The 19,391-nt window shown below is 41.7% G+C and overlaps 1 protein-coding gene across 1 annotated transcript; it reads left to right on the top strand.

Annotated features, from left to right (window-relative positions):
• Positions 1–989: 989 nt before the first annotated feature.
• EIF6 (eukaryotic translation initiation factor 6) lies at positions 990–13,067 on the top strand. Its single transcript, XM_054980052.1, has 6 exons — positions 990–1,212; positions 3,037–3,122; positions 3,772–3,947; positions 7,847–8,023; positions 10,239–10,420; positions 11,326–13,067. The coding sequence occupies exons 1-6, from the start codon at positions 1,106–1,108 to the stop codon at positions 11,333–11,335; spliced, it is 738 nt and encodes a 245-aa protein (XP_054836027.1). The 5' UTR covers positions 990–1,105; the 3' UTR covers positions 11,336–13,067.
• The last annotated feature ends 6,324 nt before the right edge of the window (positions 13,068–19,391 follow it).

Below are 19,391 nucleotides of genomic sequence, written 5' to 3'. Positions count from 1 at the left end.
ATAGCTTCCTCACCACCACCCCCCATACACTGCCTGCTTTGTTCGTTTTAATGCACCCTCCAATAAGCTTTTGAGTCTTGCTTAAAACTGTCCCCCTGGGGATGGGGTATAGTGTCCACAAGGTATGAGCTCTCTAGCTGCCTCCCAGAGAGCACCACAAAGCATCGCAGCTCCTGTGATCACAGCACCTCTCAAAGGAGCAACTGTGTTAGCCTGCTGGAGCAAAAATAAACATTACTCTTGCACAGTTAAAAAATTAACATCATTTATCCTAGGATAATGAGCAAGGTTTGAATCCAGCAGCAACCAACAAAAGAATTTCTAGGGTATAAGCTTTCAAGAGTCAAGCTCCCTTCATCTGACGAAGAGAGCTTGACTCTCGAAAGCTCATACCCTGGAAATCTAGCTGGTCTTTAAAGTGCTACTGGACCCGAAACTGGCTCATGTACTGTACGCCAACTCGGTTACCCACCCAAAACTTATTCCAGGATAAATTCACACCTCTTTCGATGCTATGCATAGCCTATGCTAGAATAAAAGAGTTAGTCTTTACGGCGCCATAATATTCCCGCTTATTGAGAAACCTTTCAAACACTGAGAAGTGGGAGAGTACAAGCCAGGCCAGCCATGAATTTCCCCAACGCGGCGCCTCCTTCATTATCCGACGCTCCAGTCTAAACGCCAGGGGGCGCTAAAGGGGGTTGGGCGTCGTCCTCCGTTTCAGGCCAATTCTCGAGCATCCCCCCGGAAGTCGGAGGCCATTTCCGAACGCTGGGGAGATAGAATTACACGACGTCGAAGTCGTCACCGCCACTTCCGGTCTCAACTTGAATTGGTTTTCCAATGTATGCACTATACCGTTTTCACTGTAGAGACGTCGAAGCCTAGAGCGACGCGGCTCCGCCTCTCTAGAAATACCGTCAACCGCTTTCGACGCTTACCGGAAGTGTAGACTGTGTGACCTTTTCTAACCCCGTTTAGCGATCCAGGAAACGGAAGTGAACCCCTCCTGTGTTTCCGGGCAACCGGCAGGCCTCTCGTCCTCGTGTCTAGGTGACGGCCTGGAGCGTTTTCCTTTTCTTTCTGTGGCGGTTCTCTGTCGACCATGGCGGTCCGGGCCAGCTTCGAGAATAACAACGAGATCGGCTGCTTCGCCAAGCTCACCAATGCCTACTGCCTAGTTGCCATCGGGGGCTCCGAGGGCTTCTACAGGTGAGCGGGGAGACCGAGCCCTACGCTCGGCCTGCGGCCCGGCGACTCGCCTCTTCCGGGCGTGTTCATGCTGCTTTTAACACAGGGCCGCAGGTACGCGAGACTTCCTTGCCCAAGTCCGGACGGGCGGCGGTTTTCGCCTCAGCAGTTCTTTCTGGGATCACCGTAGCCGCTTCCCCGAGCCTGTCGATTACGAAAGGCCGGGCCCACAAAGGCGGGCCGTAAGGCTGCCTGAGCGCACCTCGCTGCTTTGCGAAGCTGTCTTATTTCCCCACCTTCCTAGAATGATAAAGGTGGGAAGGGGGAATCATGCTCTAAAATGGAAGCAAGGTTACTGCTCTTTATGCTGCTGGCATGAAAGTAACAGGTCTTCAGCAAAAGAACGTCAAAGGGAAGCCAGAGAGAAATTTAAGAGATTGCTTTAGGTGGGTAGTCGTTGGTCTGCAGTAGAGCTATTGGACTCATACCCGGACTTGGAGTTAGTTACAAGTGTTATCTTAGCAAAACATGGGGCTTCGGAGAGGAGCTGTGGCTCAGTGGGAGATCATCTGCTTTGCATGCAGGAGGTACCAGATTCAATCCCCAGAATCTCCAATTGAAAGGACCACGTAGTAGTTCATTTGAAAGACTGCCTGAGAGATCCACTGGAGATCCACTGCCAGCTTGAATAGACAGTACTGACCTTGATAGACTGAGGGTTTGCTTCAGTATCAGGCAGCTTCATGTGTTCAACTTCTCAACTGGTACCAGTGTTAGCTAGTTTACTGTGGCTAGTGAATTATTGTTCTTGATTATTTGAATTGGATATGATTAATTTTTACTGTGCGCTGTCACCTGGATCTTGTTTAAGGTTTTTTTTTCATGAAGCGAAATAATGACTGTATAGAAACGATCCACTTAGTAGGCTGTAGTTCATGAAAGCTTATATGGGAATAACATTTTAAATCTTTTAGCCATAAGACTATTTTTGCTCCAGCAGAGTAATACAGCTACTCTTCTGGAATTACTGACTTGAGTGTGTGCTTTAATGGTAAACAATTTAAAGGTAACAGCGAAATTAGTTGTTTTACTTAAAAATCCACCATACTGTGTACTCAGGTAATTCCTGAAGTCAGTTCCTGGTCCTGCAGTTGATATATTTGTTTGTGTCTTTGACCATCTGAACCAGCAGTTGCTATACTGCTTATTTATATGAACAAGGTGCACATCCTGCAGTGTGTCATTGTAGTGTTTGATTATGTAGTGTTTGTATATCACTTGTCCTAGGAACTCAAAATACTTCTTGTGTGTTTGTGTATCACTCTTGCAATGACTGCCATGTAAAGTGGGCCAAAATGATCAACTTCCTGTTACTGATTGGAGTATAATGCTGAGGGAAGTTTCAGCAAAACAAAATTCAAGTCCAGGAGCACTTTAAAGACAAAAAACATTTTCCATGGTATATGCTTTTGTGAGTCAAAACTCAGATAATGTTGAGGGAAATAGTTATGGCTGCTTAGTCACTTTGTAACTGAGCTGAGGTTATATAATAATTATACTACACCAGCTCTCCAGTGCAGTGACAACTGTTTCTCTCCTTTCAGATTTTTCTTAACAAAAGTCTTGCGCCCTATAAGCATTCCTTAGGATTTTAATACAAGCTTTTGTTTGGATTGTTATACTCTTGGATTTGCCTTCCATAGTCGGCACCATTTTCTTTAACTGTGACCTCTTTTGTTCGTTTGTTCACTATTCACCAATATACCATGGTGATTTTGTCTGGTAGCAGAAACCTAAAAACCAACGTTTCAACTGTAGCACTTTATTCTACTGTGTTTATTTTAGTGTGTTTGAGGGGGAGCTTTCTGATACTATACCTGTAGTCCATGCTTCTATTGCTGGCTGTCGGATAATTGGCAGAATGTGTGTGGGTAAGTGAATTCTTCAAAATGTTATTTATTTTCCAACATCCTTTAAAATAAAAGTTTCATAGCACTTACATTTAATCCCCCTTACTATTGCATCTCCTGTTGTGGTATTTTCTGATTAGACGAAGGAGGATAAAAGCACACACACCTCTTAGGAGAACAGTTCCTTCCTGCATGATGAATGCATCATATGTACATTCATGATAGAATTTAATGAAGATTTTCTCATAACTATTGTGGTTTTTCTCACCATTGGACATGGAAGAAATCTTTTAAATTGTGCTTCAGGCACTGATTTGTTATATAAGCATACTGTATTTATTCCACTGAATGTTATGTCTGAAGTTGGTAACTGGGTGGTCCTGTCTTTTTGTGGGGAAGGGATTGCCCTTTACCTGCTTGCATTGTCTAGAGCAGTTTACTCTGGACACATTTCTGTAATTTATGAACATTAATTGTAGTACACTGAGGTCTAGATTATATGGGTTGTGTGACAGGGTTAAGCTAGACCCATAGTGTCTAGCTCTGATTGTATAGGGTTTTTTTTTGTGTTGGTTGCTTTGCAGCATGGGGATCTGTAGCAGGAAAGCTTAAAAGAAGGTTTGAGTCCCTTTTTACTCTCATCTTAACAGCAGCCTTTCTTTGTTTCCAGGAAACAGGCATGGGCTGTTAGTCCCAAACAATACCACAGACCAGGAGCTTCAGCATATCCGAAACTGTCTTCCAGATTCTGTGCGAATTCAGAGAGTGGAAGAGCGCCTCTCAGCCCTGGGCAATGTCATGACATGCAATGACTATGTAGCACTTGTTCATCCAGACATTGACAGAGTAAAGGACTTGTTCTATTTGATTCCCCCCCCCCCCCCCGAATCTAACATTGCTTTCACTAGATAAATATTTAGTTGGTTTGCTCTTGGAGAGTTCTGGATCCCATTGTTCTCCAGAATGTTCAAAGGAATTTTGAGAACCATACTGGCAACTCAGTTGAGGCCATCTTGGGGGCCCTGAATTCCATGCTCTTTAACATCTTGTATAAGGTGGCCTCTAGGTGGCCTCCCCCTTCAGTCATCAGGTCTTTGATTTGCTAAGATAACAAGAGGTTATGGAGAAATCTAGAACACTGATGGAGAATCAAAGCACACTGCACAACTCATTTGAAAACCTATGTGGTCATAATAGGGTGAAGAAATATTTTTTCCTTGTGCAGTACATAATTATTTAAACTTCTACAGAGACCTAGGCAAGAACTGATTGAATTGGAGTCCCATATAAACTTTGACATATTTGGTAGATTCTTTGTGAATAACACCTATCCGATCTGACCTGGACTCTGGTTTATATGCAGGCCAGGTATCTGATATGCAGGTATCAGAAGCACAATCTAGTCAAACTTTTATCAGTTGTTTTGGATTGGTTTTTCTGATAGATGTCAGCAGAACTATAGGAGCTGTGAAGGCTGCTGCCTTCAAATTGAATCCCTATCCTTCATGGCTGTTGAAACTATTTAGAAAAGATAAGGATGCCTGTGGTTCAAATTAACTGGCATATTGTTTTGGTTTTGATAGAAGAAATTTTTCTGAAGTCCTTAATAGACACTGCCAGTAGGCCTCTATAGAAAAAGCTTTCTTCTGGTAAATGAAGCCAACAAGCTACAAATGTGTGTTAAACCTGCTAGGGATGTGTGATGCAAGAATTTTACTGAATTTATTTGGTAAACTTTGAGAACTACAGCAGCAGCATTTCTTGCTATCAGCAAGAGTCACTGCTTCCCACCTGTTTGCCACCAGTCACCTCGGTTCTCCATTATTCCCTATGGGGAAAACTATGGGGGCTATTTAGAGGGTTGAGGATGTCATTTTGTAAAAAAAAAAACTACAGAATTTTCACAGGATATACTCCTGACTGTCCTCTAAAGACTCTCCAAGTTTCTTGATGAAAGTGCCCCCAGCCACCTCCAATCTCCATTGTTCCTATGGGGAAAACAAGGGGAGCTATCTAGGAGAGCTATTTAGGGGGCTGGGGTGGCATTTTGCAAGCAAAATCCACTGCATTTGCAGCAGACCTACTCTCAACTGTCCTCTAAAGAGTCCTAAAGTTTCAGAGAGATTGGACCTGGGGGAGCATTGTATGGCCCCGCAAAGTAGGTGCCCCCAGCCACCACATTTGTTTCTATTGAGGGGAAAAAACTGACTCCCACTGCAGAAATTTCATGGGTCATGGCTGCCGTGGCCACAGGCACACTTCCAATTACAATCTCCACACCAGACAGCTCAACAGAACCAAAATGAAAGCCCCCACCCCAAAAGCCCAGCATCGCCTGAGCAGGCTGACCAGCCACTCTCCATGAGTTTCTATTGTAGGAAAAAGATGACACTCACTGCAGAACCACACATAGACCATTGCTTCCATGGCTACAGGCGCACTCCCAATTACAGTCTCCGCACCAGACAGCCCAACAGAACCAAACTGAAGCCCGCCCGCCCCCAAACCAAGATAAAGCAAGGGGAGGGGACAGTCTTGCAACTGGAAGTACAGTTAAGCAAGCCTAGGCAAAGCATTCAACAACTCTAGCTTCTTACAACATAACAATTTTCAGTCCAATTTATTTCAACAGAAAAGATGCAACACATCTTTATTTCAACAGAAAAGATGCAACACCGGCTTCAAACATGGTGTGTGTGTGGAGTAAATGGCCCCTCGGGGGCCAGTCTTCATAAAATGTGGGGTTCTTTAAAGGACAGTCGGAGTATGTCCTCTGAAAATTTTGTAAAATGCCACCTCCACTCCCCTGGATAGGCCTCAGTTTCCCCATAGGGAATAATGGACATTCAAGGTGGCTGGGGGCACCTTCTTTGGGGGTCATAAAATGGCCCCCTGATGTCCAATCTTCATGAAATATGGGGGTGTCATTAGAGAACTGTTAGGAGTAGGTCCCGAGCAAATTTGGTAAAATTCAGTACAAAAATGCCCCCGCCCCCCGGAAAACCCAAAATCACATAGCCCATTGGAAACAGTGGCCAAATTTGCTCTGTATTGCAGAGCTGGACCGGAGAATGAATTTAGCATTTGGGGAATACTGCTTTTTTGGGTGCTTTTTTCCCCACTTTGGTATTATTGAATCCAAATCAGCCCAATTTTTTTCAGTGCACGCCTCTAACCCCTACATTCTTTGGAGAAGTTGATTGAGTGGATTTGTGGCTAAGAAGCTCCAGGTATTTCTAAATGGCAGTTCTGCCCTTGATCCATGTCAGTCTGGTTGGATTTAGGGACCAAGATGGCATTAGTAGCTCTGTAGACTCTCTGCAGATGGATAGGGAAAATGTTTTGCTGTTGTTGTTGTTGCTTGCTCTAGCAGCAACATTCCCTTTTACTACACTGCCTGGAATGTCAGGCAGGTGTAGGAAATGCAGCTGTACAATGGTTTCATTCCTTTCTAAGTAAATTAACACAGAGTAGTGCAGGGAGATATGGTGTAAGCACCTCCTGTGGAGCTGACATAGAGTACCTGTTTTGTGGCTTCTGTTCTCTTTCCAGTGTTGGTTAATCTTTATAAGATCACTTAGCAAGACAGTTTGTAGCTTTGGAGTTGGAGGTCATCGATATGCTAATGACACCCAGCTCTGTATATCTTTAACTAAGCCACCAGATGCTGTTGTTTTTGTTCTTGGATGCTGCCTGGAAGCCATGATCAGAGGACTAAGAGAAAACCAAATTGCTCTCAGTGCTTTTGGAGGGCTTAAATTCTTCTTTGGAAGCAGAGAAGCTGACTTTCCCTGTTTCTGACGCTGACCCATTTGTATCACATAGATTGTCATTGTTTGCTTTCGCAGAAAGGAAAATTGAGCAAAAGTCACATCCAAAGGGTGTCGTGTTTTAGACTTGGTTATTTTAGGGGTGATGTTCATGACATATTTTTTTCTTTTTAATTTTCTGTGTTTGTAACGGCCTTTGGCTACACAATAAATGCTTGTGTACAATTCCCAGCTGGTGAGAGTTTGGGATCTCTTCCTTAGGATTTTAAAGTTGGAAGGTAGGTGTGCAAGCTTGGCTGGCCAGTCAATTCAGACTAATAATAAATTGCAGTTTCTCTTCTTTCTCTCCCCCCTTCCTCAGTTAATGGGCAGATCAGTGCTTTGAAAGACCTGTTGCCAGGCATGCTGCATAAAAGTGCAGCTGTCTCCTCTCCAGAACAAATTTGATGAAAAATGCCAAAGCGTCATATGCCTGGCAGAACTCGGGAACAATTCTACATCAGCCTTCCAGTATGGTCATTAGTCAGTTCAAAAATCTTTTAAACTGCCATTTTGTGTTCCCTATGTATACACAAGCAGAGGGAGAAGAGCTGAAAAGCACTTCATATGACTCATGTGAATTTGGTCTGAGATTGCCTTTCCTGTGGTAAAAGATTTCAGGGTGAACCAATTTTGGCTTCTGGGAATTAGAAGAAAATTAGACATGATCAGAGGTAACTTAAGCTGACAGCATTCAGTTTAAATCAGTACTGGTGTGTCTAAATTCTAGTCTTTCTTCTGTGTGGTAGTTTTTGCTTATTAAATCACAAGTTTAAGAGTCAAAAAGGCCCTTACTGTAATGTTTTGTTAAAGTGTAATTTGGTATATGGTTAGCTAAAGGCAAAAAGAAAAGGTTTCATTATGTTGGCCTTTAATGCCAAGTAAAGGTTTGTTGTTGTATGACGTTGACATCTCTAATTTCCAATGTTTTTACAGGAGACGGAGGAAATTTTAGCTGATGTACTAAAAGTAGAAGTATTCAGACAGACTGTAGCAGATCAAGTGCTAGTGGGAAGTTATTGTGCATTCAGTAATCAAGGAGGATTGGTGCATCCGAAGACTTCTATTGAAGACCAAGATGAGCTCTCCTCATTGCTACAAGTCCCACTTGTGGTTAGTATTCTTTCTGTTCAGATTTTTCAGTACTCTGTTTACTTATATATGATCAGTTCTGACATCACTGGATTTGTGTGGGCAGGTAACGCTCATCAGTTACCACCCATCTTTGTCTTGATGTCAGTCACAATAGCTACACCTCAGCTAATTTGTATCAGGAACTTACATTTCTAATTGTTCCCAATTTTCTCACTAAATCTACTTATTGGTTATGCTTCCTTGTATGGCAGTAGGCTTAGTATAGAGGCACTAAAACAGAAAACATGTAAGTATAAAAGCAGTAACAAAATTCTTAAAGCGATAAGAGAATTGGTAACGGTGAATATACACAGCAGAAAGGGTAAAGTACAAGAACAGGAGGAATCAATTTAATAGTACTTGAAACATACAGGGCATGTTGGTCAGAAGTATGCAGGGCACAAGGATGGTGAAGAGTCTTGGAAGATAACACTGGTCTTGTCCTGAGCAGCCAGTGGTATCCCAACCAATATGTGTCACTTTGCATTTTATTTTACTGTATTGACATGTTTTGGCTGCATGCATGTTCTGGAAAGGTATGAGAGCTCCAAGTAACCTGACAGGTGTTTTTTTCTGTCAACTAAAGTTCACTTCCAGTTCAGGTGATTGTAATTTGTTTCAAAAGAATAAGTTTGATTTTAAAAGGATGAAAGCTTGTCATGCTGATTGTCCTGAAAGCCTGTATAGGGAATTTTGGACTATTAGTCTTCTATTTAACTGGTCACCCGTTCTCATTTGTCTGTTTTTGAATTGAAGTGTTGCAAATAGAACCCTAGCCTAGTCGATTCAGCTAAAACTTTGATGACTGTAGCATTCAGGACTGTCAGCACTGAAAAAAATGGCCTTCTTTATCCAAATAGTCACTCACCTACTTATGTGGCAAGTGCAGACTGCCTCCAAGGGAGTAGGTATGAAAGTTTTGTAAATTCAGTTATTTGGGGGCTCTTTCCCCCCCCCTTTCATCCTGTTGATATAATACACATGAATTAGGTTGATGTGCATTGGCAGATGGCCTAATCATTTTTGCGGATGCAGTGCTTTATTCAGATCAGTGCAAAGGTTGCTCCTGCCTGTGCAGTGTTGTTCTGCAAATCCTGATTCAAAGACGGTAGTACAATCCAGTCTGCATGGTAGTCTTGTTACATTTAGGATAGCATACAGGATTGCCAGTCTCTCCTTCCCAGCTGACTGGTCCGTATCAGTTTAATAGCAAATCCTGTTGTGACAGTTATGCAACAGCATTGCATTCCAAATTGTGATACTCTTGTTAACTGGGGTAAGATAAGGCTCTACACTCAAGACTTTATACGGCATTCCATGATTCTCTCTCTGCGTTTTTAAAAATCCCAAGGAGCCTTTGCCAGCCTCCACCTGAGCAGAATAGGAGATGACAGGCTGATTAAATTTCTGTCCCTCTAGTCCTTTTTTTCGCCTTGAACCCCACCCCCGCTACTTTTTCATCTGCAAGTGGATGGATAAGACCTGGAATCCATATCTTTCCCCCACAGGTAAAAATACAGCTTGCCTGGCTGATTTTGAGATAAATGTATAGATAGCTTTGAAAGGGACAAATTCCTGGAAGAGAGGTCCATCAATGGCTACTTTCCATGATGATTGAAGGGTACAGAAGCAGCATTAGAAGCAGGGTAGGGCCTCTATGGCCCTATGCCAAATGGCTCCTATGCCATTTGGTTCTCCAGGGCTACTGGTTGGTTTCAGTCAACCAGCCATATGCAGAACTAGATGGACCCCTGGCCTGAGCCAGCAGGCTCTTCTTAGGTTCTTAATGAGGACCAGAAAGGGAAATGTTTAAGCAATTTCTTTCCAACTGTCCTTTTTCTCTTCCCGCATGGAAGAATTTCCATTAATTGGCTGAAAAACACCTTCCCTTTCTTGGAGTCCTTGGCTTATTTGGTATGTTTTTAAATACTTCATTTACAATATTTGTGTTGTGTTTCCACTCTGCAGTGCCTCCAAGTGGTTATCAAAAATAGTTCTAGAAAACAGAGATACTTCAGAATATATTTTTTAAAAATCTGGTAATCACTCAGTACTGCATACTATGATGCTAGATGGCATAAATTTATATTTTAATAGTAGGTTGTTGATTATTGCACTGGTAAGCATGAGAGAACATTAGAGAAAATTTCTCTTATCCTTCCATGATGGTGAGTGCCTCTGGATCTCTTTTTAGGCTGGGACTGTTAATCGTGGCAGTGAGGTGATTGCAGCTGGAATGGTTGTGAATGACTGGTGTGCCTTTTGTGGTCTGGACACAACTAGTACTGAGTTATCAGTTATTGAGAGTGTCTTTAAGCTCAACGAAGCACAGCCAAGTGCTATTGCCACTAACATGAGGGAATCTTTGATTGACAGGTAAGTAAAATATTACTTTTAAATCAAACTAATACCTCAAGAGGGGCTGTGGGTTGTATTATTTTGCAAAATACCTTTTCCCTACCGTTTCTTGTTTGAGTAGTTATTAATTAAACATATGTTAATACATAATTAACTTTTTTCAGTTGGTCTGTTTATAGGTTGACATGTATTCCACCCCCATCTTTATATACTTTTCATAAGGAAATTGGCAAGAGTCTAGTAACACCTGTAAGACTAACAGAATTTGTGGTAAGGTAGGAGCTTTAGTGAGTCACTGCTTATGAAAGCTCATACCCTACCACAAATTTTGTTAAAATAGGTGCTGTTGGACTCTTGCTCTTTTCTACTGCTACAGACAGACTAACACTGGTACCCATCTTGATCTATCTCCATAAGGAAATCAGTATTGGACAGAAGTTACCCATAATACATTATTTTCAAAATTATTGGTTTCACAAGTGTTTCAACTTTTCAGCCCTGTATATTTTTGAGGCTGTTTATAGTGCCATTCTTGATCTTTCAGGATGATCACACACTGTACATGGTCTCTGGTTTCTAGAATGATACAAAGAAGAGTAAATACAGTGAAATGCCCTTGGTCAGTTTATATTTACAGGACATACTTACTTTGAGCATTGCTTGTACACATGTACATTAATACAGTATTTATTGTATTGATGTACACAATGGTGCTGTCCAGTTTTGGTTGGGCTCCAGCTGTGCCTGTTGTGACTATGTGCAGTCAGTTGGTAACCTTCATTGTTCATTTCAGTTCACGTGACAAGCTTTGAGTTCTCAGTTGGACCTTCCTTAATTTTTAGAACACAAGGCTGAAAATAAGGCAGCCTGGCTGGAACCTTTAAGTATTTTTGGCTAACCTTCATTTTTGTTCCCTTTTATAGCTTGACATGATGTGATTGCTGGAAGCTCTGAAGGAGTGAAATGCCCAATTATGATCTTGACAGCTCACGCAATTAACTACTCTTACTCCTGCAGACCCGGAACAGAGGGCTGAACAACAGTTTCAAAACTGTACACTTGTTTTATAAAGTCTCTCTCACAAACAGAACTGAATGAGAAATCTTGTATCCCTTTTGCTGCTTTTGTTACTTTTTTCTGTGAATGATGTTCTGTTGTTTTCATTATTTGTGAGATGATAAATCTTTACAGCTCTTGAGAGTACACTGAAAGGGCAGTTGTCATTACTATAGTACATGCAGTAATGATTTCAACAAAAGGACAGTCTATCTCCTGCACTTCCCAGCATGCTGCCTGAATAGCCATCCTTTAAAAAGCTCAAACTGAAACAAAAGATACCATTCCCATCAAAGGAGTTTCCACCTACTCAGCTTACCAGATTAACATAGGGAGACTCTGTGGCATAACTTATTGTCTTGCATTCATTCTTCAAAGGAGTGCGGAATTCTAGTGAAGGTAGGAAATTGTACAAAAGCAGTTGTAACAGCAAGTGTGCTGAATAACAGTGGCCTTTATACTGTGGCCCTAGAGGCAGTATTAAGGGTTTTGTTCCATCTAAAGTGTATAAGCCATAAGAAGCTGTGGGATGTTATAAAAGCTGTACAATGATAAAACCTGTTCCTTGAGCTGGATAATTCTGTTATCAGATGCATGCAGATGTGTTCTGTTACATCATTCTGCTACCTGTATCTTAAGTACCAAATCTTCTGAGAATTGTTCTGTTTCTGGTATTGCACAGGGCTAAAAGGAATCCTTGAAACTAGATTATCTTTTTCTCGATTGAACACTAAAGGCAATTCAATGCTCTGATGAACCTTAAAGTCAGAAAATGCTATGATCATTGAAGCTGGATTTTTGAATGTGGGGCAGAGCTGTATCAAACTTAGGATGTGGTAATTTTTAATGCTTGCTGTAAACACCCCCATTTCCATTTTATAGCTTTCTCTATTAACAATGCACATTAGTTACCAGCTAAGGCTTCAGTACCTAGATATTACATACCCCCTTTTCCTCTGCCCCTCAATTACTGCTACTAGTGGGGAGGAGTTTAGCAGCAGGTGGTATTTCCTTTCAGTTTTCCTTGGTAACAAAATACAAAAGGCAGGTATCAAAAATAACTCAGTTGTTATGTAGTTCTAATTCTGAAGTTATTCTAGGTTCTGACTTAGGACCAGATCAGGTATCTACAAGCTTCCCCCAAAAGAGACTAATTTAGCCATCTGCAATGGCGTGAGCTATACTGCTAAAAGTAATGTCTGGTATTCTCAGTACCTGGCTGCAGATACCGCTTCCAGCTAATACAGTGGCATGTTAATCAGCCACTGCATTCACAAAGTCACGGTTGTGTGTTGAGTCTTCTGCACAGTTATAACCTAGGGATAGTTTGGTGGCTCAGCAAACAGCAAATTGAAAATATTTGAACGATCAATAACTTGGAAGGTTGAACAGATTATACCAAGCAGAATATTTAAATCTGGGAGAGCAAGGGAATTATGTAATGCATTACAGAAAGATTTTAAAAAGCATCTCTTAATTTTTGGGGGAGAGGGAGAAATGTTTAGCATACCCAAGCTGTGTAGAAAGTAGAAATGCGAGTGGGTGATAAAGGAAAATAAGCTTTCACGCTGCATTTATATTCTAACAGTGAATAAATGAATAAATCATTTCAGCACTTGCATCTATGAATTTCATAGAAATCAACAGGTAAATTAGAACATTGAAAAACTGTAGCAAGTCTTAAAGATGTTTAAGCGGGTTTGTAACTAATATGGAAGAAATGTAATGAATGACAGAGTATTGTGTTAGTATTTGTTTCATAACCATTAGCATTTTGCACTAGTATAGTGCAAGTAGGTTAAGCTATATAAAAATCATATTGCACTAATGAATCAAGTGGTGTAACAAGGCTTGAAGCTGGACCAGAGGTTGGCAGGTATGTGGCCCTGAGGTGGATTGTCCAGACTAGCCCACTCTTTTCAGATCTCAGAAGCTAAGTAGGATCAGTGCTGGTTAGTACTTGGATGGGAGATCACTAAGGAAAACCAGGGTTGCCACACAGAGGCAGGAAATGGCAAACCATTTCTGTTAGTCTCTTGCCTTGAAAACCCCAGTAGGTGTTTGCAGCAAGTTGATGGCCCTTTTCACACACGCACGCTCTCGCTCAGCAGAGACTAGTTGTCTATTAAGGAAGCTTAACACGTTCTCCCACCATGAACTTTGTGCAAGAACTGGGAGATGTTTTTAATCCACATTCTGCTATGGAAGCTTGCTGGATGACCTTGGGTCAGCAGCACACACTTGGTCTTACCTGCCCTCTGAGGGTTTTGAAGATAAAATGGAAGCGAGGAGAATGATAGCTGCTTTAGGTCCCTATTGGGGATAACAGTGGGATATAAATGAAGTAAATAAACCCTGGATGGCCCAAGGATTAAACCAAAGTGAGTACCACCCAAAGTCATCCTGTAGTTTTCATGTTTGGATGGATTTGAACCAGGTTCTCCCTGGTCCTAGTCCTATACTCTAACCACTACACTGGCTTTCTTATTTTTCAAAGGAGAGCTGCAGGATAAAATGAAATGGTTGGTCCATGTATGATCCAAACTCCTAATACATTGACACTACTCACCAAAGAATAATGGATTTTTGGCGAGACAGGTGTAAATGGGTTGAAAATTTGAGTTTATGCCTATCAATCAATCAGTGTTTATATGTAGTAGGCTGCACATAATCAGAATAATACTTTATTTGAGCTGAATAGTTTCCACCATATTTTAAGCAGGTACCTTTGATTTAAAACTAGGGCTATTACCCACTAAAGGTAAAGGTAGTCCCCTGTGCAAGCACTGAGTCATTACTGACCCATGGGGGGACGTCTTATCACGACGTTTCCTTGGCAGACATTTTACGGGGTGGTTTGCCATTGCCTCCCCCAGTCATCTACACTTTACCACCAGGAAACTGGGTACTCATTTTACCAACCTCGGAGGGATGGAAGGCTGAGTCAACCTTAAATAAATCTTAATCAGTTTAGGAGTTTAATTAAATGCATAAATCTGCACAAAATCTATAGTTTGAAGGGGGAAATGTTTTGGTTTCAGATGGTACATGCATCTGCCACTGTAGGCATTATCTTAGATGTGAAACAAGAATGCATGTCAGCATTTAAGATTAAAAATAACTTTTTAAAAATGTTGCCTAATCAGTTGGGGCTAATGCAGTTTAATCAATTAGCAGATTAAATGTTGACTAATTCATTAAAAATTCCATTTTGAAAATTTGCATTAAATACTTCTTGTCTTAAAAAATAGTTAGTATCCCTACTGGTAATCTGGTGCTTTCTTTTACTGACAAATTTCTAACAAATCAGAACAGTAGCCATGGTAGGCCCAACGCATACCGGTAGGACTGTGCAGAAGGAGTTGAAGGTATGTTGGCTAAGTCTGAGCCTACAATAAAACATTGCCTGACAGTTTCATATTTCATAGCAAAGTCCCAATTTTGCAGTGTTTGGCATTTGACTGTACTGCTGCAATCCAACTCTCAGAAACCTTAGCAGTGTTGCAATAAAATACCCATACTTGACGAGAAAACACCATTTGCACATGCACACACTAAAAAAGTAAATCTCATGACAACTTCACAAACCACCAACTACCACTCCCTTGCCAGCGTCAAGGGCTAATTTTTCATACTTTTTCAGTTTCAGATGTGCAGACTCCCTGCAGTGAATTAAACATTTGAATCACAAAAGTAGCAGTGTATGGCAGCATGGCTAAGTGTCAACATGAGCCAGGTACTGTGGCTGTCCTGTGTTGAAAGGGTAGTGAACACAGAATCTGACTTGCTTCTGCCAGATATGAAAGGCAGAAAAGGCCTTGATTGCCCTGGTGGAAGATATGGCCCAGGAAGTTGGGGGGGGGTGCGACCATGTTAATTCTCTTGTAGCTTTTGTTGGCTTTTGATACTATTGATCATGGTATCCTTCTGGGACCACCTTCCAGAGTCGGTACTGGGAGGCCTTGTTTCTCAATGGTTTCAGTCTTTCTCCAAAGGTAGGTTTAAGACTCTGGTGCTGGGGGACTGCTGCTCTGTCCCTTGGTCTCTGGCCTTCGGTGTTCCTCAGTTCCATCATGTCCTCCATACTTTTCAATATCTACATAAAGCCACTGGGAGACATCTGGAGATTTGGGCTGAGTTGCCACGAATATGTGGATGACACTCAGCTCTATCTTCCCTACCAGCAAATCCCAGGGAGACTGGAAATCATGAATAAGTGCCTGGAGGCAGTGTAGGGATGGATGAGGTCTAACAAACTGAAACTTAATCATGACAAAATTGAGTTGCTACTGGTAGGTGGGGATCTGGGGAGGTTCGACCCAGGATTGGGGTATCTCCTGTTCTGGAAGGAACTGCAATTCCCCTAAAGAAGCAGGTTCATAGCTTGGGGGTGCTGCTAGACCCAGACTTCCTGTTGAATAAACAGGTGGTCACAATGGCAAGGGATGCCTTTCCCCAGCTTCAGCTGGTGAGCCAGCTGTGGCCTTTCTTGGTGGGGGTGGGATCTTGCCATGGTGGGGAACACCCTGGTAACCTCCAGAGTAGATTACTGCTATGCACTCTATTTGGGGCTGCCCTTGAAAACTCTGGAAGCTACAGTTGGTACGGAATGTTGCAGCCAGAATGTTGACTGAAGTGGGACGTGGGGACCGTCTCCAGCCTCATAGGACCACCTCCTCCCATAAGAACCTACTCATCAGCTCCAGTCTTCTTCAGAGGCCTTACTTCAGGTGCCCCTACTAGACTGCTGGCAACTCAAGAAAGGGCCTTCTCGGTCATGGCACCAGAACTGAAACTCCCTCCCCAGAAGTTTTGTCTGTCTCCCTCTGTTGTCTTCCACCATGTGGAAGACAAGACTTGTTTTCAAAGCATACCCCCATTAACTGTTATCAGCTCTCCTCTCCAGTTTTGGTGCGTGATTACATGTTTGCATTGAATTATTTTTTATATATTTGATTTTAAATTTGTTTTAATATTTTGATGTTTGTTGCCTTGTTGACACTATTTGGGAGGGAAAGTGACAGAAATCTTAAAAACAAATCCAATCAATTGTTTTAGAGAATGAATAACTTAATAATGCATGAGTTTTTAAAGGCACCCACCTATTTATCTAAGGAGTAGAACATACCAGTTTTAAGTTTTGCATGGCTTTGCTCTAATAGGATCCAAACTATCTAGCATAAATTCAACTTCGGCCTCAAGCTAAAGAACATAGTACAAACCTGCTAGTTCTGTGCTGATTCCTTTACAAAATGACTGCCGCAAGAGGTGGGGCAAACCACAAAATGTCAGGAATTGAGGCTATACGTAGCTAATAGTTAACTCTTCAATATTCTGGAAACTTCAATATTTTTAAACACTTTGTTTAAAAATATTTTCTTGCATACACACAACTTACCTCAGTTATGCAGTGAAAATCTGAGTAGCTGCTGCAGAAGCAACTTAAAAAATCTGCACCATCAGATCTTGAGTAGCCAATCAGAAGCCTAACCTTATCACACCTACTTTCTAAAACATTTGATGGGTGCCAGGAAAGGTGTCAGTGGCCACAGGGGGACTCCTGCTGTACTGTATCTTGAAACAGAGACAGAGCTAATTATGATGAGGGAAATTTGGAGTTCCCAATCACGTTTCATAAAATTTATAAAAAGAATGGGGGCACTTGCAGGTGAGAACTGGAAGCAGAGTGGCCACACTTCCTCCTGGCTGATTTCATTACCCTTCAAACAACAACAACAACTGTGCTTATATACCGCTCTTCTAGACAGATTAGTGCCCCATGCAGAGCAGTGAACAAAGTCAGTAGACATAACTGATGGGACATCAGTGAACAAAGTCACTGATGTCCCATTAGTTTTTTTGAAATCCTTTTTTTCAACCAAGCTCACCCCAAAGAGAAAATGAGCCCAGCTTGGATCAACAGGCAAAGGGTTTGGGGATAGAATTTGCAGAGGAGAATAAGCAAGCATGTGATCAATCAGAACCCCTCCCCAATTAGTTCTCCTCTGCAAATGGCTCCTACCCTTGCAGGCCCATTATCTTAGCAAATGCAGGGTGAGAATCAGTTTGCCAAGTGAATTCAGTCATGACTGTAGCATATGACCATCTTCCTAGCATGAGGTAAGCATATAAGGCAACTGCACATCATGATACACACTTTTGCAAATTCCAACAGAATTAAAAATTGTACGCCAACAAGATGTTTGCTTTCAAATATTTTCTTTCCCTTACTGAACGGCCGGTAGAACAGCAAGAAGTACAAAGTATAAACGAGACATAAAACAAGATATCTGGGAGTAAGAATGACAGATGAGTTGCTGCCAGGAAAGAAACAACCAGTTTTGAAACCCTTTGTGACAGAACCCCAAGATTCAATATGGCTCAAGAGTGCCAGTCTGGATTCTTGGACCCCCGAGACTTACATAAGAAATGCTTTATACTCCATTCCACATTAGGGCTACCTGACCAAATTAATCCTTTTTTTGACAAAAGGCAACAGGTTTGGGCCAGATTCCCTTTTTGTCATGTTAGTGCAGAGCCATTAAAATGGCAGGACCATCCTTTAATAATTCGCTGATTGGTGGAAATAGTCTCTGACATCAGCGATGGAGCTTTGCTTGGGAATGGTTTGATTTGCAAATCAATCTCACTGAGGAGGCTGGTTGAGGTCAGACTTCATTGCCCGTAAATATCAGGGAGCTCTGGACTTTTCTTTGTCCCCACTTTAGAACATCTGGAGACCCCAAGACCAGTGGGCCAGGGGTTAAGGACTCCTCCACTATCTTTGTACTACAAGGAACTCTGTACATGCCCTGAGGAACCTTCTACAATGTAGGTAAAATGTGCTTAGCTGAGTTAACACAACATTATTGTCTTATTTTAGAGACTGTGCTGTGTGATAGTCTGCTTTCCCCTGGATTTTATATTTTGTCCTCCTTCATACCCCTTTTGAATCCACCCCCATTTCCCCCTTTTTTTCTATAATAAAACTTCTTTCTATAAAGGCATTTTTGGCTTCCTTGGTACAATCCATTTCTCTGGGATATTTCTCTGATTCTCTTCCCTACATGCCAGACTGCTTGGGTGCCACCTAGTTTGCTATATTTTTTCAGATGCTCAAAATTTTACAGCAAAGACTCTTACCGTATATGGAATGAGAAATGCCAGATGTTCAAGCTGGATTCAGAAAAGGAAGAGGCACCAGAGATCACATTTCAAATTTATGATGGCTAATGGAACATACCAGGGCATTTCAGAAGAAAATCAGTCTTGTGTTTTATAGATTATAGCAAAGCTTTTGACTGTGTGGATCATGAAAAGCTATGGAGAGTCTTAAAAGAAATGGGGGTGCCACATCTGATTGATTTGATGCACAACCTGTACTCTGGACAAGAGGCTACTGTCAGGACAGAATATGGGGAAACAAAATGGTTTCCAATTGGAAAAAGTGTCAGACAAGGATGCAAATTATCTCCCTACCTGTTCAACCTCTATGCAGAGTATATCATAAGGAAAGATGGATTATATCTAGAAGGTGGAGTGAAAATAGGTGGAAGGAACTTTAACAATTTGAGATATGCAGATGATACCACGTTACTAGCAGAAAATAGTGAAGACTTGAAATGACTACTGATGAAAGTTAAAGAAGAAAGCACCAAAGCAGGATTACAGCTAAACATCAAGAAGAAAAAAGTAATGACTACTGAGGAATTACACAATTTTCAAGTTCACAATGAGGAAATGGAAATTGTCCAAGATTTTCTATTCCTTGGCTCAATCCTCAACTGAAAGGGAGACTGCAATGAAGAAATCAGAAGACTGCGACTTGGAACAGAAGCTGTGAGGGAGCTAGATAAGATCCTTAAAGATAAAGATATCTCTCTTGGAACCAAGATCAAGATAATCCAAACTATGGTATTCCCCGTTGCTATGT

This window comes from Eublepharis macularius, chromosome 5 (genome assembly GCF_028583425.1).
Source record: "Eublepharis macularius isolate TG4126 chromosome 5, MPM_Emac_v1.0, whole genome shotgun sequence".
Classification (NCBI taxonomy): domain Eukaryota; kingdom Metazoa; phylum Chordata; class Lepidosauria; order Squamata; family Eublepharidae; genus Eublepharis; species Eublepharis macularius.
This window is presented reverse-complemented; position numbering and strand designations above follow the sequence as displayed.